Genomic DNA, 12,709 nt, shown 5'->3' on the forward strand with positions numbered 1-12,709 from the left:
CATCCATCAATCACTATTTTGGAGACCGTGATGAAAATTTTCATACTTTGAACAATCATGTGGACCCCACCGCTGGTAAAACATTATTGGCCGATGGATCGAACTATGTCTATTAAATGGATGGCTAGGATCTTTCCCGGCCGGCTTTTTCACTGCCACCCACCTTGAAATGGAGATTAGCCGCCCAAATGGTTCATGCAACCGACGGGTGGAATGCCAAATACACCCGAGCGAAAAGGTACAAACGTGGCACACGTGTGAAATCTGAGCCACTCATCATAGGAATCACATCATGTAATACAATCATCGTAAAAACTTTTAGCCGAATCTGACCATACCATAAGTTCGAACGTGTTAAAAGAAAAGGAATGGATTGTAGAAATTGATAAACTGTCCACACTCGACATAAACACATTTCCCAGTAGATGTACTGTAAGCCACATTCTCGAGTGCGTCTGCATGATGAACGGCTTCGATCACATTAACGTGCAACATCCACACATGTGGAAAGTGGAGGTGTATACTCTCTTGTGAACACCTTGCATTTCTCAACCGAGGGCAGATCCTTGGAGAGTGTACTCTCAAGCAGTACGTCTTTTCGTTGAGAAAAGTTGTGATACTCTGGAAGAGTGCCATGGTTGATACGCAGGCACTTAGAAATTAATTTTAAAATGAATACGCTGCTGCATACAAATAATTCAAATTTTAAAATCTGAAAATTATCAATTAATGTTACTTGATCATGAGACGATCAGGTCAATGGACATTGATTGGACGGTAGAGAATGAGAAGAGACGGATAGCCCTATTTTCAACAAACAAAAGTGCAGAAATCAGAGGTTAGGATTGTTCAAACAATCTAATTTTAGTTATAGCTGATATATGCCACGTATACAATGTGCCTGCGTATCAAGCGTGATATGTTGCCAGAGTATCAAATAACTCCATTTTCAATAGTCCGGAGGAGTACTTTACTAGTCCCTGGAGAGAGAGACATGGTTTTTGTTTTCCAGCGTCGTTGGTATGTCTGCCGACAGAAATGCGAACATGAGAGAGAGAGAGAGAGAGAGAGAGAGAGAGAGAGATTTCTTCTTATAGTGTAAGCTTAGTTTCTTTGTTTTAACACACGAATGGATTTCTGCCGGAATGTATCGGTTTCAGGCGGCTTGCCGTCTGACTACCCGCCGGAGCCGGTTATTTCTCAGGCCAGTTCTAAGCTTGATGAGTTCTTCCCTGGTGAGAATAAGGTGAGTCTTTCAAGTTTTATTTTTTTCTTCTTTGCTTTTTTGGTTTTTTTTTCTTTTTCTTTTTCTTTTTTTTTTTTCTTTTTTGGGGATTGTTTGGTGGGTTTTAAGATTTTTATTGATTGCATTATCTTTTCTTATTTTTGGGTTTTTATTTTATTTTAGCATTTTCCATTTTTTTGAACTTTTTTAGCTTATTTTCTTTAAAGATTTTTTGTCTTTCTTTTGTAGGGGTTTTAGTTTTGAGTATTTTCTTTCTTGGGGTTATTTTGAGTATTTAAATTTTTTTGAGGCCTTATATATTTTGTAACATAAAAATATAGAAACCCACATGAAATAACTTAGAAATACTTGTATTTTTATTTTAGTAATTTTCTAAATTTTTATTGTGTATTTTTTAAACCTTTTTTTCGTTATATGTATATACTCTTTCATTACTATTTACACTATCCGATTTGAGTTTGAATGCAACTCATTTTCCATTTCTGGGAACTGAAATGGTACACACCCAAGTAGAAAAACTGGGTGCATGCAAGTCAAAATATGGGTGTAGAATATTTTCTTTATTTTAATTTTTTTTTTTAGTATTTTTCTTGTGTGTTTTTTTTCAAAAAAATAAATTTTTGAGTCTGATATATTTTTAGGCCTTTTATCTTTGGGCCTTGTGAGATTTTGTTCTGAAATTTTATAATAGGATTCTTTGTAGATTTTCTTTTCAAGGATAGAGTCCTGTGTTAGTTGAGCACCATTTTGAAAATGGTGGTGGCTTATCTGTCTCCCATATGGCACTATTATACAGCCATCCAGGCTATCGAGATTGTGTGTCCCATTGTGGATGGAGCATATGGCTAAAATCATTCTTGTTAAGCAATCCTAACCATCCAATTTTTAGCGGCTATCAAATGGATGGTTAAAGTAAAATACCGAATGGTTCAGATCCGTAGGGAAAACTCAGATCGTTATTGTTGTTGTCTTGTCGGTGTAAATTTTCGGCCATATTTCATCCAACAGTTTGGTCAGGATTTTTGACGGTCTGGATTGCGGTGCAAGGGTGCCACGTGTACGGTTGAAGAGTCGCCTGAGTATCTTCTTCTTTCCTTCGCTGGATTACATTGGCGTGCGTTACTGTTTGAATTATTATCGAGATGAGCCGTTTACGTACGGTGGAGGACGGTACGGTAGTGCCATCTCTCTACCATACACGTGGCAAAGTGATTTATCAATAGATGCTGTCCGTCTAGTGAGTGGGCCCTATCACGGATGCATTATGTTTCGTAAATCACACCTTTCCACTTTCTCGTACGGAACGTCTGACCGAACCAGTTTTGTTTCCTACCGTTGCTTTGAAGGCCACCGATCGGATGATCAGGATCAGTCAGTGTATATGTACTTTGAACCACGTCTAATCCACGGTTAGGAAAACAAGACGGACGGTCTCAAATGATTTGTTAACCTACAGTACGTTCTGTGGAGTGATGTCTTTACGATATTCAGGTACAATGTTGTGCACCGTACGCAACGGTGGTTCTTTTATTTGATGGCTGCTTTGAAATTTGGGGCCCACCTTTCTGTGATCATGCAATTCCTCATGCTGTGTGGGGAGATGCTATGGTGGAGACTGGTGAAACCAAATAGAGTACATGTGTGGGGTGATGTGTCAATCTGGTCCATCCATCTGGTGCCTATGAGGGCGACAGATCACATGGACGGGATTGTCCAATAGGTGTATCAGCTCACTGATGCTGATGTTTCTTCCAGTGGGCCCCATCATCCTATACGTCCATGGATGGTCTAGTCAAACTGCCCATTTCCAGTGGGCCCCATCATCCTATACGTCCATGGATGGTCTAGTCAAACTGCCCATTTCCAGTGGGCCCCAGAACAATGGATCAAGCCCGAGAGATCTCCACCCTTGAAAAGATTGGAAAACCCTTGCGTACCTCGCGCTTGGTACGCACCGGAGTTACTCTCTCTAACGTCGGCGAAAGACCCAGCATGGATTAAATCCATGCCGTCCATCTAGTACAACACAGCTCGTTTAGTCTTGATGCGAAAAATCAGGCTGATTCAACATGAAGGTGGACCACCCCCAAAAAATTGCTTAAAAACTTCGAATTCACGTGGTATGGTACACCCCGGTTTGGGAACGCTGATTTGTGGATTGGATGGTAGATAAACACCCCAGCGGGCCCTACATAAAACTAATGGTGTGCTTTCCATCCCAACCGTTCCTATGCTGTGACCTACCTGTGTTCTGTATTATCATGATTTTTGGGTTTAATGGTTAAGATGTGTCAGTGTACCTGATGGACGGGTCGGATCTTATTAAAGTTGCACCCACGTGGCTCTCGATTTTCAAAAGTAAACCTGCGATTCCTAGCGTGAGCAACGCTAGCGCGCTTTCGAAAAGAGGGGCTGTAATTTGTAAGATGCTCAGGCTGTTTATGACGCGTGATACGCATGCGCTTAGAGATTGTACACGTGGCATATATTAACTCAAACAAACAGACGAGATTGGTTGAAGAATCCTAGCCTCTGATTGCGGAAATAAGACCGTTGGATATTTTTTATTTCTAATCATTAGTATCAAATTAGTTTCGTCGGAAAAATCTGTCCGTGCATGTTTATTCCAACGGCCAAAATGATTGCATCAGGCTATCAGTGATACGTCCCATCCCATCAACGGTACGGATCACCAGAAAGTAGGGTCCACCCACGTTTTTTATTGTGCGGGTTCTTTTTAAAAAAATTACAACCTAATCTACTGTTTCTGCGCAGGAAAACGACGTGGGCCTTGAATGGCTCTCTCTCTTCCTAGAGGACTGCTTCTCCAGCACTGCGAACCCCATTTCCCAATGCATTCCAATCCCAATCCCCAACCAAACACCCCCACCTCCCCCAACAAAACCCAAATCCCCAAAATGCCCCTCCTCCACTCTCCACCGTCTAGTCATCCCTGCCAAGGCCAGAACAAAGAGGAGGAGGCCCACCACAGCAACGGCCCCAACAACCCCTTTTAGTGGTGGGGCCCACAGTCACGTGCGTGGCCACCCCCTCCGTATGATCCCCTCAGACCCGCCTTTACTCCACCAAGCGTACTGGCTGGCAGAGAGCGAGCTGCTTGTCCCCAACAAGAAGAAAGTAGAAGGAGAGGAAGAGAATACGGGTATCAGTTCGGGTATCAGCTCGGATGGTAGCTCGGGTAGCAGCCTCGGGCAAGGAAGGAGGTGCACTCATTGCATGTCACAGAGGACCCCACAATGGCGGGCAGGGCCTTTGGGTCCGAAGACATTGTGCAATGCCTGTGGAGTGAGGTTCAAGTCGGGTAGACTGTTGCCCGAATACAGACCCGCTAAGAGTCCTACTTTTGTCAGCTACAAGCACTCCAATTCTCATAAGAAAGTCATGGAAATGAGAATGTCAATGTAATAATGTAAATCATGTAGAAAAAAGAAAAGATAGGGTAAAATAGTAATTGTCTTAGCTTTTTTTTTTTTTTTCCTTCCTTTATTTATTGTTATTATATTTTAATCTACATGATGGGGTTATATGTAAGTTTTCAAATATTAAGTGGTTAATTATCTTCTAAGAGAGTTATTTGATACTTAGAAATTGTACACGTCACATATCTATACCTTAACACAAAATAAACCGTCCAAATTATGGGACCTAAAGGTCATCATCAAAATGAAAGACCCGATGTGCCAATCTATTTGGGGGTGTTTGGAGCATGGGATTAAATGGGTTTAAGTGAGATGAATTACCAAAATGTAATGATTACAGTGTGTCAGGGATTGTCAGATTATCTTCTAATCCCATGGCTTGAGGCCATCCCACTTCATGTTTGGAAACCGATTGGCTACTCATTTTGCCACTACCGGTCGGTGCTCCGTGGGCCCCACCATAATGTATGTGCCCCACCATAATGTATGTGTTTCATCCATGCCGTCCACCCATTCTTCCATGTCATTTTATGGTATGAGCCCAAAAAATGAGTTTGAACCAAATCTCAAGTGGACCGCACTGTTGGCCCTAGGAGGCTTTTATGGTGTAATTCAATCACTACTGTTTTCCCATGGTGTGGTCCACTTGAAATTTATATCCACCTCATTTTTGGGAGTGAGCCCTAAAATTATATTTCAAAATGGATGGACGGCATGGATAAAACGCATACATCATAGTGGGGTCCACGTAGCACCGACCACTAACACACGAAACCTAAAGTAAACCTTTGCCCGTGTGCTGATTCCAAGAAGGGACTTCATAACCCATACCAAACAGGACATTGCAATGATCCATGGGATCTTAAAACCCACTCCCACCTAATCCCATTTAAACCCATGCGCCAAACACCCCCTTATGTTGATTGAAATTCCATGCGGATTTGGTGGGAATTGAATGCTCATCGTTGATTACCTAGGGAAGTGTGGATGCCATATTCTTCCTACTACCGTTTCTATCCGATCAGTGCCTTTTGCAAATGAGAAATACTTTGATACTATGGTATAGCATGATGGATCATACACAAGCAATTATACATTACTAAATCATTGAAATTATGGGGTAACAATTTAGATGTGGAATGAATAGAGCTGGGCATCGAGTTGAGTTGGACCAACCCAACTCAATCCAGTTTTGAAATAGGCCTGACCTAATTCATTACTGAGTTTAGCATATCTGACCCGATCCAAGTTCAGGTCTGATCTGGACTAATCCAAACCAAGTCCAACTCGATCACAAGTACTGAGTTGAGTCGAGTTGGGTAAGTGCAACGGGTATGTATTGGCTGAAATCACAATTCAAACGTAGATTCACTTGCCATAATTGCAGCCTCCCCATCAGCTACACTGCATCTAAGATCTGATCTAAAATGTTATATCTAAGTTTATATATATATACACACATGTGCGCGTGCACACACACATGAGTCAAGTTTCAGATCGAGTCAAGTCAATGGCAAGTTGGATTTCAAATCGAGTTATTTGGTTATTCGAACTCAACTTAGTTTGAATTTGGATTAGACGAAGCCAGCTTAATTCAGATCAACTCACCCGCTTAGTTCGAATCGAGTCGGATCTAAACAAAGTGGACGAGTCGAGTTTACCGAGGCAAGTGGTCCCATGCCCAGCTCTGTTAATGAATTAGATTTTACCCTTATTTAGTTATCTAATTATTATGTTACCAAAAAATTTATTGAATGGTTAAAAATGTAAAATGTAGTCTGGTTTCATAAAACAAGTGTCTACGGATCAGAGGATAGAATTGCTTCAACAAATCTGATTTTTGAATTGTAACTTAAGTACTGGGTTACACGATTTAGTCTGGCTAATTTCAATGAATATATGCCACGTGCACCATTTCTACGTGCCTGAGTTTCAAGAATCACCCGTGCCCAGAGTTCCATTTCTACGTGCCTGCGTTTCAAGAATCATGCGCGCTTGGAGGACGCACCGACGGAAATGATAATTGCACATTTGCACCCTCCCGCGAGTACCCTTGCCTCTCACGTGGGAACCATTCAGACCTGCAGTACCTCAGTGGATCTTCAGGAGATCCTATCCATCTAGATTCTAGAGTGCATGATTCTAAAATCAAGTACGATCATCAAGTCGGCCACACACGCATACATGATTTGAACAGCTGATTAATTTCTCTGAACCGTTCATTTAATTTTTATTGGTATTTTCACCTTACAATCATAACGATTGGATTTTTATATATAGAATCTAAAACTCTGGGGTCACACGACGAGCGGCTCTGATCCTTCAGATATGTCCTTTATGCCTTATTCCTGTGGGGCGAGTGCACTTTTTACGTACACCCTCGGAAGTGCCATTAAACCTTATACCCGACACATCTTACGAGAAATGTTCACATACAGCATCGTATTTGAACTTTTCTGTACAACAGCTTCTTTTGAATAAATGTATAAATAAAATATCAATCTGATCCGTTAAAAATACATATTAACTAAAAAATTATATTTTATTAACCAAAAATGTGATTTCTAGTTGGGCTATTGAAATAATGCTGAGTTGTAACAATGGCCTCTCTCTCTCTCTCTCTCTCTCTCTCTCTCTCTCTCTTAAATATAGTACTTCTGGAAAGTATTCATTATTTTTTTATCCAAATACAATCAATACAGTGGGACCCACAATTTCCGTGGCTCAGATATTCTATTCAAGTGAAAATTTGGCCGGAAGGAAAGCGTTAAATTTGAAACTTCACATTAAACGTTTCAGATGAAACTTCTCCTTAGATTCCTGCGCACGTTGCATCTTTTCCCTGAGTTTACCAAAAATAGGAAATGGCATCATCTGAAAATAATATGATAGATACGCTGCTATTACAATTTGTTAGACACACCCTATCAGCGTCCATTGAGATTGTCAAAAGTAGATCTTGTCCGTTAAAAAATTTATAATCAGTTGGATGGTCTATAGTTATAAATAAGTCAAAATAATTTCACTTAAAATGCTGATGGTTGGCTGTCGACTTAGACCGTCGTAGATGGTAAAGTTAACTGTTGTAATTTAGAAAGGAAATATGAGATATTTTCTATTATTAGATTAGTTTTATGATCCATTAAATATCAAGAAAAACAAGATGGACGGACCTGATCCACTGAATATTATTCCACGTGGACGGTGAAAGTGGTTCCATCATATCATATTATGATAGACACGGCTCCATTGTATCGTTTCCTTGGAAAACTCATCACGTACATGCAACTACACCAAAACTTGTGGTACTCCACCATCTTTCAGGCCAATGTACCAACTATTTAGAAATCAGTGCCATGAAAACGATATGGCCCACCACGAAGATCTTTTTTTTTTCCTTCGAAAATCAGATCGAGACACGCACTAGGTGGGCCAGGAGTAAATGTTGAGTCAAACCATAGATTGTACTTTGATCACAAATAAAGGAAACTGTCTTGCCTGATTTCTGTGACAGGTAATCAAGTTGGTGTGGTCTACTTTTTCAATGGTACTGATGTTCTAGAAAGCTGCGTGTTGGAGGGAAAAAATGATATGGTACCGCAAGTTGATGTACCATGTGTCAGTTATTTGAAAGGGAAAAACCCTTCTTTTTTTTTTTTTTCTCTTAAGATTGTGGCTGACACAAAGAGACAGTCGACCTCATTGTGTCCTCACAAAATAGTGGCCAGAGGTTTGAATTTTGAACTTTGAGAAAGAGGTCATATCAATACTCTGGCAGGGAGTGACAGATGATACACCTTTTAAGTGCGTTTGGCACAGTGGAATCGGTGGTAAATAAAATCACTTGTAACTAAAGCTTAAACAATTTACCTCCGTCCTCTTGGTAGTAACTAGAACTTAAATAAGAGAAATTATAGAATACAAGGCGTACATCTTACATTTACTCTTTCACTGTACGAGGAATCTCTTAACAAGGAATTCTCAGAAGATGCACCATCTCTTTATATGTGTTCTTCTTATACAAAACACACAGTAATAAATAGCACTTGCTTGAAACCTAAAAAACTAGGCTCCAAACATACATGTCAACCCAAGAGAGATTGGATGTTTCCTTATAAGAAGTGTCCAACCAATTTGTATGTATTTTCACACATCATACAGCAACATTTCAACATTCTTTTAATTGAAAACTACTCTCTCACAATAATAATTGATCAGTCAATCAGCGGGATGGCTGTATCTACCAGACGATAAGTAAAATGGTCATTCTCTTCCTTACTAGCCTAACGGCTATTAACGGATGACCGATTTTCAAAATAGTCATTCTTTTTCGATCAATCTCACAATGGACATACTCATTATGACTGATTTTACATCAGCTTAGTCTTGTTGCGCTAGATCGCATAGGTAACGTGGTATTGATTCTGCATTAGCTTAGCCTATTCGCACTAAATTACGTAGGTCACGTGGGAATGTCACTCAAGACATGATTTGCATGCACGAAGTGCAAAGTGCGCCACTAGCACATTTATAGCTACACTACCTCACAACTCACTACCCATGTAGCGCACCCATATATTATATTCCAATGCTTTGCACCAGAGCATGCAAGCTAGCTTTCTTCTCTCTCCATTCTCTGAGGAAAAATACTAAAGAATTAAAAGCTTATAAAGTCCTCTAGCTCTTTTCTCTGTGAGTAACATGTGACTAAACATTTTCTAAGAATTTTCACTTTCCAAACAAAATTTAAAAGAAAAAAAAATTTAAAATTTTAGTTGAAAAATGTGTTAGTGAAATGACTCTAATCATTTCTATTATTTTATTTAACTAACCCAATTGAAATAAAATCTTAACATCTAAGTCTCTGGTAATCAAGAAGGATTACCATGATTTGGCAACTGGTTATATTCAACCAGTTGTAAGGTACAATGATGTGAGTTCTTCACCATGTCATAGTGGTATTTAAACATCCAAACAAGCCCTTTTAATAATTATAATCGTAATGTGCCATAAATGGTAATGATTATCATGATTACCACCATAGTTGGAAGTAAGATCGGGTATTTGCCCTATGCAACCCCTCTCCTGGCTTCACTTCTAGCCATGGATATGCATGTAAAGTACTGACTCTAATTAGATAATGTAGATGTATGATATTCAATATTTGTTATATACACATGGTCTATCCATTTTTTAATATCATTTTCCAGCATGACCCAAAAATGAGTTAAATCGAAGGCTCAAGTGAACCACCAACGGTGACAATAATGCCCACTATTGAAAACTTCCTAGGCCCAGCAGGATGTTTATTTTCCATCCAAACTATTCTTAAGGTCAGGATGAACAGCTTGATCCAACATTTCTGTGGACCCCAAGAAGTTTTCAAGGACATGTGTTCATTCCCCACTGCTTTTTGTGGTGTGGTCCATTTCTACTTTGGATCTACCTCATTTTTTGTGTCATTCCATAATATGATTGCGCAAAATAGATGGACGGCGTGGATATAACACATACATCATGGGGGGTGGGGGGGGGGGGGGGGTACGGTACAAAACTATGCCATGCTGACACACCTACTTAAATCTAAGTATTTGCAGTGATTAAGAAGAATTACCATGATTTGACAGCGGGCTATATTCAATCAATAAAAAGTATAATGACTTCAGTTGTCCCCTACATATTAATATGGTATTCAATGATCCAAACAAGCCTTATACAAACTTCTATGCCACTGATTTAATGGTTACAATCATGAACTGTGGCTTCCTCTTTTTTAGGTTTAGATGATGTGAGAGCATATGTTTGTTTGGTCCCCCATGAAATTATGGACCTAATGGACAATCCAAATCAAAGTTTAATGCATTGTCCAAAACTCATACACCTACCTCCACGCATACCTATATTGTCCATTAATGATGTGATTGTATAGGTTTAAAACAGCCCAATACAACAATACAACAGGGTGATACATGGCCTTATCAAAGGTGAACCATGCAATACCCCTATACACCCATTTTAAACCTTGACCTAGATTGATCAATTAAATTGTCTAAGTGTACGTCCTTAGGGTAATTAGGAGCACTTTGACTTACTCCTAGAAAAATAATAAGTGGACCATCCAAATTTCCCATGTCTTTCTTGGGGGCATGAATATGGGATGGCCCACCATTGATGTGATGAGTCAGTTCAATCATGCCACTAGGGGCAAGCCATCATGCAATGATCACGTGATGGGATGATCCTAGCCATCCATCATCAAACAAATGGCACGAAAAATGGAATTGGGGAGTGTGATTTCAAATAATTTATTATCATAATTCCTTGGTACTTCACATGATATTAGTTGGAGAGAGAGAAAGAGAGAGCGAGTAGGCAGGAGCGGATTTGGTGAGACTCGGGACTCACCCAAGACGGTGAGGGCCCACCTTGATGTATGTACTCTGAATCAACATCGTCTATCTGTTTTTCAAGATCATTGTAGGGTATTATGCCAAAAATGAAGCAGATCCAATTATCAGGTGGACCATACCATAGGAAAGAGTTGTGATTGACCATGAATGGGCCCCAATAGTTTTGGATCAAACTGATATTTATAATTTCCCTTCATCCAGGCTTATGTGACCTTATCAACAGATTGGATGGAAAATAAACACTACCGAAACATTAAAGTGAACCTTAAGAAGTTTTTAATGGTAGGGATTTCAATAACCACTGTTTCCAATGGTATGGTCCACCTGATAATTGGATCTGCTTAATTTTTGGGATAATGCCCTAAAATGATATGGAAAAACGGATTGATGGCATGGATACAAAATACATTTATCAAGGTGGGCCTCACGGTAAGGGCCGCACCGTATTGCGTGATTCCTGGGACTCAGCTAATCCGCTCCCGTAGTAGGCATGCATCACGCTACTGGGCCCACATTTCAAAAGTTGCCTTTTTACATGATATAGTGCATTGTTCTCTATGAGGCCTGGTACACTGCAAAGCTTTGTAGATTAAGCCTAACCTAGGTGTGTAGGGCCCACTGTAATGTGTACAATATATCTAATACGTCCATCATGCGGGCCCTCCCAGGTTCTCCTTCGTGCCCAGAAATCGTCCCAATCCAAAACTTAACTCGGCTACACCAAAGGGAACGTACAGTTTGAGATGGGGACACACACAATTAAAAACCTTCCAGATTATGGGTAGGGCCCATGGTGTTTTGTCTAAAAGATGTGTACGTCCCACCAAGATGTATGGACACCCCAAAAAAAAAAAAATCATCCTATTCTAATACTCAGATGGGCCACGGGACACAATTTTAGAGATTTCAGGCATGAATTGTCATGGCGTGGTCCACATGAGATTTGGATCGGCCTATTTTTTGTGTGACAAGGAGAATATGATTGGGTACACAGGACAGGCGGATTGGATGTCATGCACGCATCATGATGGGTCCCACGTAGCTTAATATACAAAGCCTTGCGGTGGATCCTGCCTCATCATTTATGTGATGTACCCATCTGAAAATTTCCACTAAGTTTGAAATTTGAATTGAGGATTGGTCAAAAGATTCAGGCCTAATCTAATCCATCCTTTGTTCAAGATTCCATCGCACATAATATCTATCTTTTTTTATGTAGAGGTGCACTCATATGATACGTTGTAGGGCCACGTCAACTATGCATCAGATCCATTCCGTCCATTGGATGCACCCTTAATGTTAGGCCATAGGGAAAAAAATAAACCCCAAATAGAAACTCGAGTGGACCACACCATGAGAACAATTGAGAGGGAAAGCTCAACCAATAAAACGTTCCCCACTCTTTCTGGTCCATCATGTTGCGTACACTCCATCCAACCCGTTCATCATACGAACCCCATTAGGACGAAGGGATACACTAAATATCAACCCATTACAAAGCATAGGTAGAAACACACCAAGTGAATTTATACGTCCTAGGCATGATTTTACAATGTTCCCTACGTTTTGGCCAACGTAAGTTATGGGTCCCCCTAATTTTTGGTTTATAGAGT

The 12,709-nt window shown here is 40.1% G+C and overlaps 1 protein-coding gene across 1 annotated transcript; it reads left to right on the forward strand.

Moving 5' to 3' along the window:
- Positions 1-1,003: 1,003 nt before the first annotated feature.
- On the forward strand, positions 1,004-4,847 carry LOC131249283 (GATA transcription factor 2-like). The gene is made up of 2 exons (XM_058249929.1): positions 1,004-1,246; positions 4,022-4,847. Exons 1-2 carry the CDS (start codon positions 1,130-1,132, stop codon positions 4,670-4,672), a joined length of 768 nt encoding a protein of 255 aa, XP_058105912.1. The 5' UTR covers positions 1,004-1,129; the 3' UTR covers positions 4,673-4,847.
- The last annotated feature ends 7,862 nt before the right edge of the window (positions 4,848-12,709 follow it).

The sequence above is a fragment of the Magnolia sinica genome, chromosome 6 (genome assembly GCF_029962835.1).
Source record: "Magnolia sinica isolate HGM2019 chromosome 6, MsV1, whole genome shotgun sequence".
Taxonomy (NCBI): Eukaryota; Viridiplantae; Streptophyta; class Magnoliopsida; order Magnoliales; family Magnoliaceae; genus Magnolia; species Magnolia sinica.

Bases quoted from the DNA above. Each gene is read 5' to 3' on its own strand.
- LOC131249283 (XM_058249929.1), top strand. From the start codon at position 1,130: ATGGATTTCTGCCGGAATGTATCGGTTTCAGGCGGCTTGCCGTCTGAC. The intron at 1,247-4,021 runs GTGAGTCTTTCA...GTTTCTGCGCAG, and splicing joins TCTTCCCTGGTGAGAATAAG to GAAAACGACGTGGGCCTTGA.